The sequence below is a fragment of the Melopsittacus undulatus genome, chromosome 1 (genome assembly GCF_012275295.1).
Source record: "Melopsittacus undulatus isolate bMelUnd1 chromosome 1, bMelUnd1.mat.Z, whole genome shotgun sequence".
Taxonomy (NCBI): Eukaryota; Metazoa; Chordata; class Aves; order Psittaciformes; family Psittaculidae; genus Melopsittacus; species Melopsittacus undulatus.
This window is the reverse complement of record NC_047527.1, coordinates 90,275,802-90,293,951: the sequence shown is the minus strand read 5'-3', so window position 1 is coordinate 90,293,951 and position 18,150 is coordinate 90,275,802. Positions and strand designations below refer to the sequence as shown.

At 42.0% G+C, this 18,150-nt stretch overlaps 1 protein-coding gene across 1 annotated transcript in view; it reads left to right on the top strand.

Annotated features, from left to right (window-relative positions):
• Positions 1 to 9,432, top strand: part of GFOD1 (Gfo/Idh/MocA-like oxidoreductase domain containing 1) — a 74,643-nt gene extending 65,211 nt beyond the window's left edge. Inside the window, exon 2 of the mRNA XM_034063058.1 lies at positions 1,732 to 9,432. Coding sequence (XP_033918949.1) covers positions 1,732 to 2,651 — 920 coding nt within the window. The 3' untranslated portion in view covers positions 2,652 to 9,432. The remainder of the gene's footprint in view (positions 1 to 1,731) is intronic.
• Positions 9,433 to 18,150: the final 8,718 nt, after the last annotated feature.

Below are 18,150 nucleotides of genomic sequence, written 5' to 3'. Positions count from 1 at the left end.
TACCAGTTAGAGGTGGATGAATGCTTTCTTCAGTATCAAACAAGAGCAGGAAAAAATTATTCAAGAGCAGGAAAAGAAGTGCTGTAAGGTGGAAAATGTCAACTCAGTTACCAGTAGCAGTATGTGAAGATGGGAAACTGAGAAGGGCAGACCATGGCCACTGAATAGAGGATTCCTGCCTAATACAAGAGGAAAATGAGTAGACCTCTAATTATCTCATTAAGTGGAAGGTAAATAGGAGCAAGTTGAAGGAAGATCTTTACCTTCTTGGGTGTTAACTAGGTGTGACTGCTAATTCAGTGGTGACAGCCCTCCCTCCAGTTTCAGATACTCAAATAGCAGCAGACAAAGACTAGGAATAGGCAGTGTGGATAAGCTGGTTACTGAATGTTTGGACTGTGACCCCCTTCTTCTTCCAGTCAGGCTGTTAAATATTCATGTAAGTGGGCTCAGACAGATCTGTGCCATCTGTCTGTATTTATATGACTTCATCCAAACAGCTCCAAAATATGTAAAAATTTATCCTCATAACAGCTCTTTAAAGAAAAAGGGATTTCTCACCTATCTGAAGGGAAAAGGAATCAAAACACAGAACAATTTAGCATGTAACTAAATTTATTCATCTAGGCTCCAGCAGACAGGATTCAAATTCAGCTCTTCTCAGTGCCGGGCCCAGCTATAGCCTGAGGCTCTCAAAGCAGAGTTTTTATTTATGCTATAAGAAGTTTTATAGCTCATCTAATGTTGCTCATTAAGCATGTATGCAGCTAAAAAGGAAACTGGAGACTGCCACTATATGTGTGTATGGGTACAGAATTAAGTATTTGATGAGGAGAAATCAATAATAAAACCATTATTCGGGCATCTCAGCCTGCACTGCATTGAGTTGAACACCTTGATGGCCAGATAAAACAGGAGCATTGTGCCAGCTTCAGTAAACAGTGTGCCCATATGGGCAATTCTGTGAGGGAACAGATTGTCACAGCTACGTTTGACCTGGTTTAGAGCAATCGCGGCTCTCCCTTGGCACCATGGATGTGCTGTTGACATTTCAGCAGAGCTGCTTCAAAAAATGAGAGTGCCACTGTCAGAATAGCATTGACTTTTATAAATGAGAAGCAATTTCTACATCTAAATCAAGCAACAAGCCCAGTGCTTTTCACTCTCTGCCGTCAGAGCCACTCAAAGAGTCTGAGTGGGAAAGATCCACTGAATGGGACAAGTCCACTGAGAAGACAAGCCCAGACTTCAATATCTACTATGTTAAGTTACTGTATACATGGGGTTGTGTTACTCATGCTTCAGGGAATTCAATCTGAAGCTCAGATTCAGTTCTCAGAAGCCCACGCACAGGCAGGTTATCACAGAAGAGGTGTCTGTGAGCTGGCTGAGTGGGGGTGAATGGTTCTGTACCTGCTTCTAGCAGGTGGCAAATGGGGGATAACTGCCCACCTCACCTTAGCTTAATTTCGTAGCTGTCCAGGCCCTCAACTTTGTGCTGTCTTTAGACAGTAGTGCATTTTGAAAATAAAAAGGGATACTGTGGTGAAGAAACTTCTGTGTGCATTTTGGAAACACACCAGAGGGGTTCTTTGTGCTGTTAACACCATATTGAAATGTTTACTTCTTTCAAGTATCTTTCTCCTTAGCTTAGTGTTGGAGAATAGCCTTGGGCTTTCAGCTTACTCACCCATGTATTTTTGTTGATTTTTTTTTTAAATTGTTTTTCAGGAATTGGAAAAAATGTCATCTGTGACCGAACGGCGACTCCCCTGGATGCCTTTAGGATGATGACCGCGGCTCATTATTACCCAAAGCTCATGAGCATCATGGGGAATGTGTTGCGCTTCCTGCCTGCATTTGTGAAGATGAAGCAGCTAATTCAGGAGGGTTATGTAGGGGAGCTGCTGGTGTGTGAGGTGCAGGTTCACAGCGGGAGCCTGCTAGGCAAGAAGTACAACTGGAGCTGTGATGACCTGATGGGAGGTGGAGGCTTGCACTCTGTTGGCACCTATATCATCGACCTCCTGACCTTCCTCACCAGCCAGAAGGCTGTGAAAGTGCATGGGTTGCTCAAGACCTTTGTGAAGCAGACAGACCACATCAAGGGGATACGGCAGATCACCAGCGATGACTTCTGTACGTTTCAGATGGTGTTGGAAGGTGGCGTGTGCTGCACTGTGACGCTCAACTTCAACGTCCCAGGGGAGTTCAAACAAGACATTATTGTGGTGGGGTCAGCAGGGCGGTTGATTGTAATAGGCACTGATCTCTATGGACAGAGCAACAGCTCTCCTCAGCAGGAGCTCCTTCTAAAGGACTCCACACCAGTCAGCAACTCCTTACTTCCGGAGAAAGCCTTCAGTGACATCCCATCACCCTACCTCCGGGGCACCATTAAGATGGTTCAAGCTGTCAGGCAGGCATTTGAGGATCAGGATGACAGGAGGACCTGGGATGGGAGGCCCCTTACAATGGCTGCCACTTTTGACGACTGTCTGTATGCCCTGTGTGTTGTGGACACCATTAAAAAGTCCAACCAGTTGGGGGAGTGGCAGAACATTTCAATCATGACCGAGGAACCGGAACTGAGCCCGGCATATTTAATCAGCGAAGCCATGCGGAAGAGCAGGATGTCTCTGTACTGCTAGCTCCTCTCTGCTCCTAGGAAAGAATAGGAACCAGACGGCTCTTGAAGGAAATGGTAATTCAGCCCCTGTGAAGGGTTTGGGCATCTTAGAAACAGCTGAGGATACAGGAGAAGGAAATATAGTGTGTGGATCAACTAAATCTGTTGGTGGCTAAATGCCAAAGTGATAAGGTCCTCTGAAATGCCCCAAAACAGATAGGAGACTGAAGAGCTGACATAATGTAACTGTTTTGATAACAGTATTAGCTGGTTGATGGGAAAGAGATATCATGGACTCACCTCCTGCTTGCAGGTGCTTTAGATTATCCAATTGTGTTTACTGTGAAAGGTTGGGAAGATCCTTTTAGATTTTCCTTACCTACCAGAGGGCTGTGAAGGTACTGTCATGTCGTTAAATTTTCTGTAGTGTCTGACATGAATGGTTCCTACCATGACAGCTGACACCACCATGTTGTAGTACTACACCTCTAACCAACACACAGAATAATAGGACTTGATGTGAAAATGTTGTGTGATATGGAAAATCTTGGCAGCTCACTTTTCATAAAGCTTGATAGGAGCTTCTCTGTGTTGGTTTAACTAGTTGGGGTTTGTTTTGTTTTCTTTTGGGTTGTTTTTTTGGGTTTTTTTTAAAGCACAATTAAGTAGGAAAATGTGTGGCTTTTAAAACAAAGCAGTCCTCAACCACAGTGTGTGCCCCGCTATTGGAAGAGGATCTTCTGCGAACTCCCAGTAAGCTTCAGTATTAAGTGCGCAGATTTGTTGATCAAAATGGGTTGTGCAAAACTTTCATGGATGGTGAGTGGCATGATGTAGTAGTGATACTGGGTTTTATTATACAGCTGAACTCAGGCTAGTCTTACAGAGGTTTACACATCATTTCCTGTATCTGGAACTGACTTTTGAGTGAATTCATTGCTCATTTTGGTGTTAGAAGGAAAACAGTAGAAATACAACCAGAAACTGTACGATGCTCAGACAAGCAGTGCTCTTTTAGACCTTTGTGAACTCACACTTCAGAGATGCACACTGACAATTAATTTGATATAGCTCAACCCAGAAGCTTTCACCTCCCAAGTTCTGAATGTGAGTGAAAAACAAGAGATGACAAAATTTCCTGTCCATTTCCAGGGGAAAAAATCAAATAAGACCCTCACCTCTTCAACTCCCTAAAGGTGCCAGCTACTGGTACTGTAGTAATCGTTCCCTGCCATCAGGGAGGGGAACTCTTTTAGTATGCTTGTCCTGTTCTTGTTAATATTTTAGATTGCAGTCTTGAAATAATACATTCTTTTGAGAATATATTCTTGAAAGAATGTAATGAAAGGCACATGACTTATCCCAGTGAACAGGGATACTGATATTCTGCATAAAGCTGCTCCAGTGCATATGTGTTTACAGTGCTAGGTTGTCAGATAGGAAAAAAAAGTAGAACACAAGCATATAGCACTAAATAATATTAAACTTGAGGAAAAAAACCCTTTTCAGGGTTTTCTGTTAATTTTGACTAGGAGAAAGAAGAGAGCATTTGGATGAGCAGTAAATTAGAGGAGAAAATATGACGCTATTTCTCCAGGCCATCACAGTACTGTTGCCATTTTAGGTTAGAAAGAGAACGGTCAGAATAATTTATATTTAAGGCACTCACAGTTCTGCTATTTTTAGGAGCACTAAGGTCTTCTCTCGGGCTTCTCCTACAAATGACTCTCTCTGACTGCTGTATGCTTCTGCCTGTCCTATGCCTAGTTTTAGAGCTTCATGTTTTTGAACAAGAAGGTGTCAATAGTGTGGTTCATCTCATCTGATTTGAGCCAGCTGAAAGTCAAGTGTCTTGTCCTGATCAGCTGTACAAGGACACAGTAGTCAATAAAAAGCGAGCTCTCCAAAGGCTGACTCAGTTCATTCTAAGATTAATATAGAAGGAGATGCCTATTGGAAAGTCCTGTTCTATGCAGAGAGCCTTGTCTTCTAAATTTTTAAGTGGCTAAAGCTAAGAAACTTGACCCCCACCCCAAAATTATTAATGTGTGCTTAATTTCTGAAGAGCGCATGTGTGACCTTTCCTGAAACATTCCCCAAAGTGTAATAGCGTGACTGATGAAAGACGCAAAACCACACCCTAATGGAGAGTTGTTTCTATCCATGTTGTTCTGCCAGTTCTAGCAACTGTCTCTGAGGTTGACTGCTTCTGCTAAGACCTCAGGCAAGCTTTCATCATTCCTTCTTGGAAGCAGCCCTTGACAAGTTTGGATATTTTTCCTAAAATTGGATTACTCTGAGAATTCCTGAGGTAGTATTTGTGCCAACAGGAACTTCCCATTGTAATTGTTGTGGTATACCAAGCTATCCAGTTCCTGCCCTGAACAGAACAGAGAAATACAGAAAGGAGAATTTGATAAAGAAATCATACCTCTTTCTCTCTCCTGAAAAACTGAATTAGTTCCAAGAGGATCAAGGGAACTTGCATATAGTAAGGCAAAAGCCTTTTATTGAAAATAGTGGCTAGTTCAACTCATGAATGCAAGCCTGATGGATAATTAACCATGTCCTGTTAAACATCATCCAAATCTGGAACTAAACATGAACCAAAATGTGTGTGAGTCTTGCTTCTTAGTGGTTTGGCAGCTGTGCTGGAATTGCTGTTCAAGTCTTTGCACCTAGTTTTAGTTCACAGATGTTGGCAGTTTTTCCTGTCTGAACGTCCTTATTTTTTGGTATCTTTCTGGGTTTTGTGATGACAGCTGGAAGAAGCCCTGCAGTGAACAGCTCCAGGTGAGACACAGTGTGTAGGGACAGTACTACTGAGCTTAACCTTTCTGCCCTGGATCCAAAGGCTTAGCTGACAGGCATCATCTATCCACTGTGCAGACTTACTGATTCAGACAGTGCTGCTTAGCAGAAAGAAAATCTAATGCGTTAGTTCCATAGCCATCTGATGCTTGGATTAGTACTGGCTTGCAAATGGGTTGCATCCTGTACAGCTCATTGTGTGACCAGAGTGCTGTCCCCAGAGGGGCAGGCAGAATGACCAGGGCAGGGTGGGACCTCCTCTTCTGACAGCAATGGAGATCTTATGCTAAAATTAGGTGAAGTTGTTATCTAACTGGGATGGCAGCAGTAACTGCATATGTTCGGGATTGTATGTCAGTTTTTCCATTCTCTAGGAGGTGAAGGTGCTGTAGTGTCAAGTGCAAAGATACTCATCTTCCACCTGGTTTAGAGGAGGAAGGAACTGGTTCATTTATAGAATCTTATTACTATTCTGATAAATTGTTACTTTACAGTCTGGGATCTTTCTTGGCAGCATCAAGCCCTCTGCTCTTTTGGTACAGTTGAAAGTACACTGAACTGCCCCAAGTAGCCTCTGAAGTTCACAGTGTGTTTAGGAATATTGGGCAGCAGAGATGTACTTGACTGAAGTCAGAAGTGGTACCACACCAGGAAACATGTATTTGGAATTGCACTTTTAATGCTGTTCTTTAATGCTGTGCCACAAGTTTTGAGATGAATGCTGCTAGAATCGGTGCAGGCCTAGTAGCCAAACTGTGGCTACTGCTGGAATTTACAGTAGCCCACATTGAGCTTGTTCATACACTAGGTAAGAAGTGGTCATTCCTCTTACCCAGGGCTGCTGTTGGAGAGGCTCTTTCCTTTGCTATCAACCTGTGCACATAGGACACTGAATCTTGTGGTCTGTTGCCAAAGACAAGAAGAGCCAGAGGGTGAGCCCCTGTGAAATCTGTTGCTCTGTAGGGGTCTGCTCCAACAATCAGCTGAAAAATGATGTCATATTTTCCATGAGAATTGCACTGGGGTCTACAGCAGTGGTAGAGCAAGACTATGCAGTGCAACAGCAGGGCACAGGTGACTCCTTTCATGAGTCTAAAGGGAGAGTGCTGACTGCAGGGAGTGACAAGAAGGTGTGTCTGCAGTCTGGTACCTATACGCTTGTGCCAACAGGGAGAACATGCTGGTCGTGTGCAGAGGGTGAGGGCTGAACCTCCTGAGGGTGACAGCAGCAGCCTTGCTCCATCTCTGTGTTTGGGAGCCTGAGAAGGGACCCTGCCTTCAGGAAAGCAGTATCCGTTCTGTTCTCCTGCTAGATCCATGCACGTCCTCAGTGCTGAGCTCAGTTCTATGTAGAGGAATAAGAACTCTGCAAGAGCTTGGGGTTTCCTGTATCTAATATCGTGCATGTGTTAAATTAGTAGTACTTTAGCTGTGTAGTTAGAAAATGCCAAGTAGAGATGATACACCCTTACACATGCAGCCAATATGGCAGAGAATCAGGGCATGCATAGGTGAGTTTAGCCTCAGGATGGGCTGCTGTGGAGTTTATCCTTTGCTTTGGCTGAAAGCATGAGAAATTCCTGCCCAGCCAGCATAGGGCAATCAGAGGCACTCTCCACTTTGTGCTTAGTGTTTCCTTCTTTAGAATAGCTTCCAAATCAGTGACTGTGCAAGTGAAGTCCTGGAAGTTCAGCCTTTCAAAAAAAGGGAAGTTTTTCTGCTGCATGTGGTCACAGCACAAGGACAGTTCAATTTCTCTGTTACCTTGTTTATTTCTGTGTCCATACAAATGTGGGAAAGACCCAGACAATTTAAAATGACTCATTCATCTACCAACAAAAGTGCATATTTTATTAATGGCGAAAGGTAAACATAGTATCTTGATGTTGTTCCTTACAGAGTTTCAGAAACTACCGAAGACAGAATTTGTTGTTGCTGAAATTTTTATATTTGACTTTTATCTATGGCCTTCAATTTAAAATATTGCACATTATGAGGTCAATTCAATGTTAAGTTCTGTATTTACAAGGGTTTAGAAGTACCCAGCAGACTTTTGACATACACTTTGTGATGTTGCAGTGGCCCAGTGATGGACCCTTAAGTACATATGAAACTCAGCACCGGACTCTTTGACCTCTGCAGTGGACTCTGGATATCTAGGCCTTGTTGAGAAGTGGCAGAATTATTCAGGACAGCAGTTTCTTGTTGTTGTTGTTGGAGTTGTTACTTGTGGGGAGCAAAGTCTGTAAATTTTAGAGATGAAGTATGACTGAATAATAATTGTCAGTCTTATCTGCTTTAAAATTTCCTCTCTCTTGAGCTGCTGGATGAAGTTTGTCCAATAAAAACAATTTCCTCTTAACAATAACTACCCACTTAATTTGCTCACAAAAAGAAGAAATTTTCAGTAAATGGAACTATACATAATGCTGCATTCATGAACTGATGTCATAACCTCATGACTTACTGAGTGTATGAAGCCAGAGCCCAAGCAAGAAATAACTTTTCAAAGCTGCCAAATTGAAGCCTTGGGGTTGGGGAATGAAGGGTATCAGCTTAGGTCAAACTGAAATAGCTTTTATTCAGCATTTTCAAGTTAAATGAATAAACAGAATGGCTATGGTCAATCTAAAACTGAACACAAAACATGTTTGTAGAAGATCACTTAAGTTTTTTCTTTTGGGATTAAGTTCCGTTTTTAAAGACTGCTGTTTTGAAATGAAAAAGCCATCTTTTATTATGTCTTGGCATGTATGAAATTAACTGTTTGGGGTTGGGTGTGGGGTTTTGCTTGGGTTTTTTTGTTTTGGTTTTTTGTTGGTTTAAGTTCACACTTTAAAAAATCCCATCCATTAGGTTTAGAATCATAGAATCGTTTAAAGGTGTTCAGTGAATTCAGCTGTCCTTGGGCAGGTTTGGCTCTGAACCTGCAGCTTGCAGTGTCACTTCTAGCATCTGAATTTGGCCATCTGGATTTCATTTGTGTCTTCATGTGGCAGTGGGAAAACTAGTTCATTACATGGAGTTGGCTACAGATAATCAAGATACGTTTTGCAGCAGTGCCAGTCATCTTTAAAAGCACTTAATTCTATTAATTTGTTTGCCATGGTTATTTATGACCTTCCAGCCATGTGCTGTCCGTGACTTAATTTTTGTTTTACACCAGCTGTCAGACTCACTTCCCTCCTCTTTCTGTTTCTCATTCCATGCCAAGCCGCAAGGCATCTCCCTTGTTTCCCACTGAGCTTGTGCTCAGTCTATGTTACACATGGCATGCAGGGTGCCTAACCTACAACTTGAAGTAACTTTTAACAGAGATTCATTAAAGAATATGTCAACACCACAACTGCTCAGGAACATGGCATAATGAATGCCTGGCCAGGGCAGGAATCAAAGCTCCCTGCTATGCTGTGTTTCACAAGCAACACTCGCTGTTTCTCGTTGTACTGGTTTTATTTGATTTTGAAAATGAGAATATGTTCAGTTTGTTGCTGTGTCAATATTAAGTATATATTTATTGTTTTTCAGACATACATACATATATATAAATGCTATATATATAATGTCAACGCATGGACATATGTACAGTAGATATTTTAAAGAGCTATTTATCAAGAAAAGTAAGTGTTATAAGTAAACAGAGTTTATATTTTATATATTATGTAGATAGCAAAAAAAAAAAGTGGTTAAATTATAGTAGGACTTTGGGGGTGGGGTTGGAGAAATGGGCATGGGCTGGTTCTAGCATTTTAAATAGCCAAACTACTTTGTACGGAAGCTGCCTGCTGTGCCTCTCGGCTGCAATATCTGTTTGTTTCTTCTTCTGGAAGATGATGTGCATTGTTACTTTTACATTGCTTGGGGAATGTAGTTAGTTTATTCTCAGCCAACTGGTATGTGCTGCTTAAAACATGGTTTCCTGCTGTTCTGCATATTTGCGTTGATGGAATAAAAGGATCTTAAATGGCAAATAAAGACGTAAAAGGATGTAATCTCTCTCTGTTGTCTGTTGTTTTTCCCCATACTTGTATTTCTGGGGGAGGCAGTAACCATCACCTTTGGTTTCTGGCCTGCCTGTTAAGTTCAGCACATCTGAGTAAAATACATTGGCTTTGTGTTTTGGGGTGGGGATTGTGATGGAAAGAGAGACGTTTTAACACAAAACTATTGAGAGGTCTAATGTCATGACAAGGGCTGAACTAACACCTGCTAGAGTGATGTGTCCTGAGGCCTTTCTCATGGATTTCCTTTTTCTCCTGAATCCTTCCTCTCCTTTTGCCAGTACAGCCTGGAGATCCTCCTCCTACCTTCTCACTGGTGTCCTGGGTGGGATACCTGTGCCTGCTCTGTCCTCATCTCTCTCCACTGACTTCCATGTCCGTACCCGATCGTTGCTCCCATCCACCAGGAGCTGTCAAATTTTTCTGCTCAACCTGGTGCTCCTTTCCTCCCTTGTATGGGGTCTTAATAATCAGCCTAGTAAGGCGCTTGTCACTCCAGCCCCTCTGACACTGGAGAAAACCTCACTTGAGTACAAAGCAGAAGATAGTATGAAGTAGTGGTAAATTCTAGGCTCTGAGGAAAGATTTGTTGCCTCTGTGAGTGATGTGTAAAAAGGATAGAGCAGTTCCTGTGTTGCTTTTTCTATTTTACAGCAGAGCACACAGAAAGATGTTTGATTCTGCTTCTGTCAGTGCTCACTCATTTCCCAGGTATGCAAAAGTACAGCGAATCTGAGGCACAAATCTGTGAGGGGATGTGAAATCATCACTTAAAATATGTACTCCCCTCAGACCACACAATCCTGGTGATATGTGTATTTTTCATATTGATGGCTTGGCTTCACAAGCGAAGATCTTGGGAAGGGCTTTAACCACTCTTATGACAAGCACAATGACTAAGGGTGAGCGGGATATGCAAATCTGGTTTGGAAAGGGTGCTTTAGGCAATCAGGGAGTGTCCGACCAGGACTGTCATCTCCTGAGTAATCTCGAGCTACCCATGCACTGGTCCGCCCACATGCAAGGCTGGATCTGCAGCTTCCCATGCACCTTGTCACCTACTGTTTCAACCCTCACCTGTCCATACAGACAAGTGAGAGCCAAGCCCTTCCAGCCTGTGCAGGGGAGTTTTTAGGTGAGGGCAGCTTGCACAGAACTGGTCCCACTCTTTACACCTGAGGTTTAACTGCCAGGGCCTAGAGAGATAGGATGGTGACAGCAAAGTCCTCAGGTCATACGTTTTGTAAGAGTGTCCTTCTTTTAGATGGAAGCCCATACAAGGCTGGATGAGCTCCATCTGCCTGGGTTTGGAGATAGGAGTTTTCTTTTCCCTATGTTCTGAGCAAGACTGTCATTTCCTGGGTCAGTCTCCAGCGACCACTATCACGAGCCCACCGAGGAGCCAGCAGCGCTGCGGTATTGCTACATCTAGGCGGGATTCTGACTTACAGGCATTCAGTCATAAGCCCACAGATGGTAGTCTCACGCCAGCGGCTTCTCAGCCAAGTGCACGCACCAGGGGTCTGAACCTGCGGTTCCTCTTGTACTGAGCAGGATTACTATTGCAACAGCACATCATCAGTAGGGTGAAACTAACCTGTCTCATCACGGTGATATATATGCATGAAAATTAACAGAGTGGGTATACTATTTGCTTCATCCCAGAAATGCAGCATTTTAGCGATTTCTACTACTGCCATTGCAACTATCATACTTCAAAGATATGCCAATGTTTATATACATTTAAAATACATATTTATCAGTTTTAATACATTATTCTCTTATGCTAAATAGGAGAAAAGCACAAGCCAAAGGAGAATCAGGCCCCAGGTCTTCAGGAACTATACTTTAATGTTTGCCTTGCCCTCATGAGCAAATGCAGTGTAACCTTGCTCAGGTTTCCAGATCTGTCTCCAGCTAATTAATTAGGCACTGAAATAAAATAGGGACACATTTTATGCTATATCCTTTCCCATCAACTTCACAGTAAACCAAGGCCTGTTTCTCTTTCAAAGTTTAAAACATAGGAATCTTTGGAAAACAGCACTTAGGGGAGCAATTACTGTGAAAGAGCATTGGGAATACAGAGGGACTATTGGTAGTTACAGCACACAGTGTATAACTGTATAGGTAAGTACAAATGAAAGACCAAGTATAAACATTCCACACTAATGAGGCTACATAAATGCTAAGGTAAACATTTTCAAGCGTGGGGCAGCAGAGTGGGACACTGAAGTGTAGATTTATGAACCCAAGTAAGAGTTCTGCTTATAAAACCAACTGCAAAAATGTGGATAAGGGGGAAAACTCCCTTGCCATTTGCCATAATTTTTAAGAAACAAGGCTTCCACAGCTCCCCTGGCTTGTTCTGCTACTTTGTGGAGTCCCTATTGATTAGCAGCTATGTAGTGAAAACAATGGGTGGCTTGTAGCCATAAGTATTAAGCAGAAGAATGCTAAATGTGTTGCATTGTTCTCTTCAGGAATTAAGAGTTTGCTGGGGCAGGAGTTATTAAAAAGTGTTGCTGTGCCAAAGAGAAGATGCACTTCATGCTTTTCTCACTGATTCCTGTCAGGCTGCGGAGTTCTTTGTGTTCCTGATGTGCCAGTGGAGAACCCACATTTCAGAGTGAACACACATGATGCACAGAATAACAGGGCTACTTGCCCCATGTCATACTCTGGAGCTATGGGATAGGCGACAGGTCTGGTGTCACTGAGGGCTACTTGCTGTGGATGGAAATTTCCTCTTCTCACAGTGACTGGCACAGGCACACAGGCCTGAGCAGGCCAAGCAAGAGGCACCGGGGTGCTGCTGGGCTGCAGCAGCCATCCCCCCTGGCTCCAGCCCCAGGAAAGGCTGCTCTAGGAAGAGCCAGCACTTTCTCACCCCCATTTGAACTGCTCTCTGCATATGTTGCCCTCTGTAACGTGTTTTCCACTTGGGGGTGCTTCAAGTAGTGAATTTAGCACCACAAACTTTGCTGTGGCACCACATCTTTGCTTTAAAATGAGTAATTGCCGCTCCACAAGCAGTTCCTGAGGGAAGAGGCAGGAATGATGGCAAGTGCAGGCACTGATCCTTACTCTTGTCTCTGGCTGCTTGTTTCTGCCTTCCCTGAGTATGGGCACTGGGGAGTGTGTGCAGCCACCAGGTTAACGTGATCATGGACTTAGCTGAAAATTAACAATGTGGGGTTTTTACTGTTAGTTTTCAGGCAGATCCGTTCCCTGATCTGAGTCATTGTCGACAGCAATTTATGCCAGATCACTTTAATAGCAGAATGTAAATAGAAAGCAGGTCTGCTGACTGCCAGAAATGTGTATTTTATATTGGATCAAAGAGTTGGTAGAATAACTGTGGAATAATAAACAGGACTAAAAAAGGAAATGGATAGAGGAAACCAATTTTAGGTTCTGCATTTCCATACAAAAGGATATACATGCAAGCAAATGTTTCTTAAGAAACTGGAGGCCCCCTTCCTCCCAAAGTGGTGCATACAGAGATTCTTAGAGAAGCCTTTCAGAGTTTGCTCCAGTCTGTTTCAATAACTCTGCCTTTCACAGTTAATCACATCTTGCAAACTAAAGGCTTTTGCAGAAATTATCATATCCCATCCAGGCAATGACAATGGGCTCTGAATGTAACTGGCTTTGTCACTTGTGCAAGTAAGTTTTACATGGCATTTCAGTCAAACCTGAAAAAGCTCAGGCCTGCATTTCAGACTTTGAGAATACAGAGACAGCTGGAAATGGTACTTGATGTGTAGCACAATGTATTTTCTTTGGTGGCCTTTTTTTCCTCACTGCTATCCCTAAATTGCTAGATTTTAACATTTCTTTTAGTGGTGGTAGTTGTTATACCTTCTGGAAGTATCTGTGATGAAAAGAAGCCTTATAGTAACTGTGACAAGCTCTCCAGCTCAGGAAGAAGGGTAATCAGAAAGAGAATGAATGTCAGAACTGTGATAAAAAGCAGATTCTTGAGACACAAGAACATTCCTGGGCTCTGACAATTGACTCACTATTCTGTTTCTATGTTAGAAATGTCCTAAGCATGGGTTTTGGCTTAGATCAACTTACATTTTTCCATATCTGTTCTGTGGCACAGTTAGGAAGTTAGCATGCAGCAGAGTCTGTTCCCACCAAGCAAGCTGCTTGCAACCACCTATTTTGGAGATTATGAAATTAATAATAGGGCCATGGCTGCTCTGTGCCAATTGGCTTTAGTGGCAGAGGGTGATCCTGGGCGCTTCATCTGAGAGCTGAGGACTGATGATCAGCAGAATGGAAGGATGCTGAATTACAAAACTAGTGTGTTAAAAAATTAGGCTATCTCTTGTCCCAGTGCAAGAAAATTCTGGTATAAACTGTGCCAAGCTCATTCAGCACAACATTTTAGTTAAAATGGACTATCTTCTCATTTACTTTTCTATGCCTTCTGCTTGCAGTTCCAAGACAGCAGAAACAGCTTTCTGGGGGCCACCCTGCTTTTTTGGCTACAGACCTTGCTAGCTGGGAACAATTCCAGTTGTTTAGGCCTACAGCAGGACCAGGGACTCTATCACGAAAAATCATACAGTCAAGTAGGGTGGAAAAGACCTTCAAGATCATCAAGCCCAACTGTTACCCAATGACTGCCAAGTCCACCACTAAAACATGTCACCAAGAGCCTCATCTACATGAACACTTCAAGGGATGGTGATTCCATCAGTTCCCCAGGCAGCTTGTTCCAATGCCCGACTACCCTTTCAGTGAAGAAATGTTTCCTATCATGCCTAACACTGGTTAACACAACCACTTCAATTGCAGCTGAAGTGGGTACCTCATGATGGGACTGAATCACTTGCTGAATTGACAAAGCTCACAGCTACCCACCCACATTTGGCACACTTTGTCAGTACTGCTTCACATGCACATGAAGTGCTTTAGAAAGATTAACAAAATCCCACAAAATGAGCTGTTGTGATTATTCCCATTTTGAAGCTGGCAAGGTGGAGGATGAGCTAAAGTTGGTCACATCACTCTCAAGTGAATTTATCTTTCCTCTGAATTTCCTAGTTGGAGTATTAGGTTTTCTCTCTCCCAGTGGCTGAACCCATCACTAAGAATGTCACTGTCAGAGGGCCCTCCAAATGTTTAAGATGATACAAATGTCTCATTCCAGAACAGGTACAAGCTCAAGTCTTCATGGAATTTCAGTTTACATGGAAATACTCTTGCAAAAATGTAATTTTAAAAACTATTTTCTTATTTACTTGTAGCTTCTAACATTTTTTTTTTTTAAAGGTGGCTTTTGGTCGGATTTTCCTCTTCATGGACTAAGTGGTCTGAACTATTTTAGCTTAAAAAAATTATGTAAAACCTGTAGTGCTGAAAGATTTTAACTTACATCCTATTATATTTATATATACATATATTTGTGTTTATAGTAGGCCTCATTGGCTTTGCAAAGGAGGTACATACCATTATGTTCACCTTGTCTTTCAGAAAACTAGAGACAGAATTGCAAACTGTGGTGCTCAAGGTCATGCATAGCAAGTCCGTGACAGCCCGATATGAAATCTGAAATCCTGCTTCTTTAATTTCTAGTTCCCTTTATAGGTCTTAAAGCTAATATAATTCTCATTCATTATAATTAATATAGAAATATGTAATTAATGTCTAATATGCTGTTGCAGTTTGTGAATGTTAAATTAGCCAGTGCTGTCTGCACAGTCTAAGTGCAAATTCTTCAGCTGAGAAAAGCACTATCAACACCAAAGCCAATATTGAATGCTTTACCTAAGTGAATTCATTCTGAGTAATTCCATTTATGGAGGGGGATGTGAGAGACACTGCACTCTTCATGCATTGATTTTAAAACCAAGCTGAAAAAATTAGCACCAGATCTACGTGCTGACCAGAAAATCGCTAAAATAACCAATCAGCCTGAAGAAGCCCAAATCAGTGAGCACAAACCTGCATTTCTGTTATGTGTTTCAAGTTCACACTGCTCAGCTTGGCAAGGATTTCTGGCCCCAAACTCTTCAGAGAACATTGCTTTTAGGTCTTACAGCAAGTTCTCAATGGTAATGGCTGCAAATCATTAAGTGAAGAAGTAAATGATAATCATCCCAGTGTAAATCAGGAATTTATGAAGTAAATTTTTCTATGATTTTCACAGCTTTCCATTATTCTCTACATCAACGACCAGAAAGCAGGACATTGACAGTACCTTTAACAGCTATAGGAATGAAAAGTCTGACAGAAAATCAGGAGTGAGGTGAAGACTACTTTGTCCTATCACAAAACAAACATCAGTTTGCCATTCCAGCTTAACAGCTTGTCTTCATCTATTAAAACAAACCTCCAAGCCATGACTGATACAATTTAGAGTCATTAATTAGTTGCTGCTCAGTCCTTTAAACAAATCTGCTAGCAAAGCCCCCTGAGCTTCACCGAGATCAAAAGCCTGCTTGTGTACAAGGCTCCCCTCCCCTTTGGTAGGCAGTCTTTCTGAAAGGAGGTGATTAAGTGACAAATTATTCTTTGGAGGTACAAGTGCTGTGTCTGCTGTGTTGCTTTGGTTGGATCTTATCCTTTCACCCTTACATTACTGGTCCAAGTGAAGCCATTGGGCTTTTGTCTTTGAGCCTAGGGCACAGGTCGGAGCTATGAACTCATTCCATGGCCAAATGTACAAGCAGTTAGCTGGGTTCCATTCTCAGGACAGGTCCTGGCTGAGGAGGGTGGCAATGGTGAGCAAAACCTGACTGGCTTCTGCAATCCTGGTTGTTACAATGATGCCCTGAAACCCTGGCTCAGCTAGGCTTGCTTTAGAAGATGTCTGTCTGGTTCAAATATGCCTTGAATACTTTGTTCAAATGAGAGAGAATATTATTTCAAATATCCCCTGAAGAGACTGAAACAAACCGTCTCCATCCTGGGTCACAAGACTCGAGCAGAGTAAAATTCATTGAGTGCACTGTGCAGTTTGCCCCAGCCTTAAAGATTTGGGGATACTTGGTTGAGCGAGGAAAACAGAATGTAACTACCATATGCAGCCTGTGGCCTTGAATTAGCTTCTGGGCACATTTGTGGCTCTGACATGAGAAACATCGCAGAGACTGAAACCTCTTCCTAATTCCTACTTGCTCTCTCATTGCGTGGCAGACACCTTCATACTGCTACAATTTTTGCTCCATCTCTAACCACATAGAGTGATCACAATAACTATACCTCATCCACATACCAAGTTTCTTGTTTAGGATTCTCAAGGTGTATAATTGAATTTTCACCCTGCCCTTAATCTGACTAATCTTTGTCTTATCACCCCATTGTCACTTCTTAATTAAAGAGTAACAAATCTGAGGGAAGATTATTTTGGGCTATTTATTCATTACTATGTAGTGCCACAAATGTGCCATGCTCACTGGCAGCACAAAGCATGTTTCAGGTGCTATTTAAAAACTTGCAAGCCTTTTTCAGACAAAAACATCAATCTTATCCTTAACACAGACACTATTCAGGTTGGTAGAAGAGTAATTAGGGCAGGCACAGTTGATTGATACCTGAGCTTATGGAACAAATTGAAGTTATGATTAGAATCCATAAGACATTATCCTTAAAAATCACTAACATAATCTTAAAACAAATCCTATTCCCTTTCTGTTTGCAGCAAGCAACTGCACTCTGTTATTTTCTTTGTAATGGTCTTGTAGTTTCTGTATATCTCTGCAGACAAAAGCATGTCACCTCTGAAGCACTCTCATTCTCTAGCAGGATAAAGAAACAAAGTAGGACACATCTGAATTCAGCCTTCTAGGTTCAGCCGCTCCTTATGTTGTTTTCAGCTCCATAAGCCTTTTCTTTGCTGTCATTTGGGGATGTGTATTCATGATTACAGAGACAGTGTCTGATCTGCTTGGAGACAGACCTGCCTGTTGTGCTGCCATGCTAAAATGAAAGGCTGAATTCCCTTTTGCTGCCAAACAGTTTTATTGTATTTTTATTACCCCAGAGCACTATTTTTTTTTCTTTCCCATCTCATTTCAATAAGGGATTAAGTTGTGAACATATATAGCTACATCTGCATTCTTCTCTCAGGTAAAATATAAAAAGCAGAGTGATGCTGGTTTGGGCAGGAAATGGAGGTAAGCTTTTCTACATCTGCTGATGTTCATAACAAGAAGGTTATGTGAATGTGTAAGTAAATTGTCCATTTCATTAGCTCAGATCTTCTCACCATCCAGCATTACTCATGCTTCTGAAGAAACAGGAGATGATATCTTAGAAAAGCTGAAGTGACCAAACTTGCAACTCAGTCATTTTCTATAGCAACAGGAGCAAGGGATAGTGCATTAGCAGGCCAAAAATAGATAGTGCTTTTGAGACACTGTGAAGACATTGCAAGTGTCTTTTAAACAAAAAGGTGCATCTTCGTTCAGTTCAGTGCAAATGAAACCCACCTGAAAACAGCGTGGGTTTTTTTTTGTACGTTATGTCTATTATAATTCCATGCAAATATCGACTTTCATGCTGTATAAAATCGCTATTACGTTGCTTTGCATTTTCAACTTCTTTTGATATTCACACAACAAGGTGCACTTCTGATAATCATCTGTAATTCCACTGATAAATCAGTCATACAGGAGAGACTGATGCCTAAAGACTTCCCAAGAGCTGTAATATTCAGCGGCACATTGCTCCCATTAAATTATTCCAGCT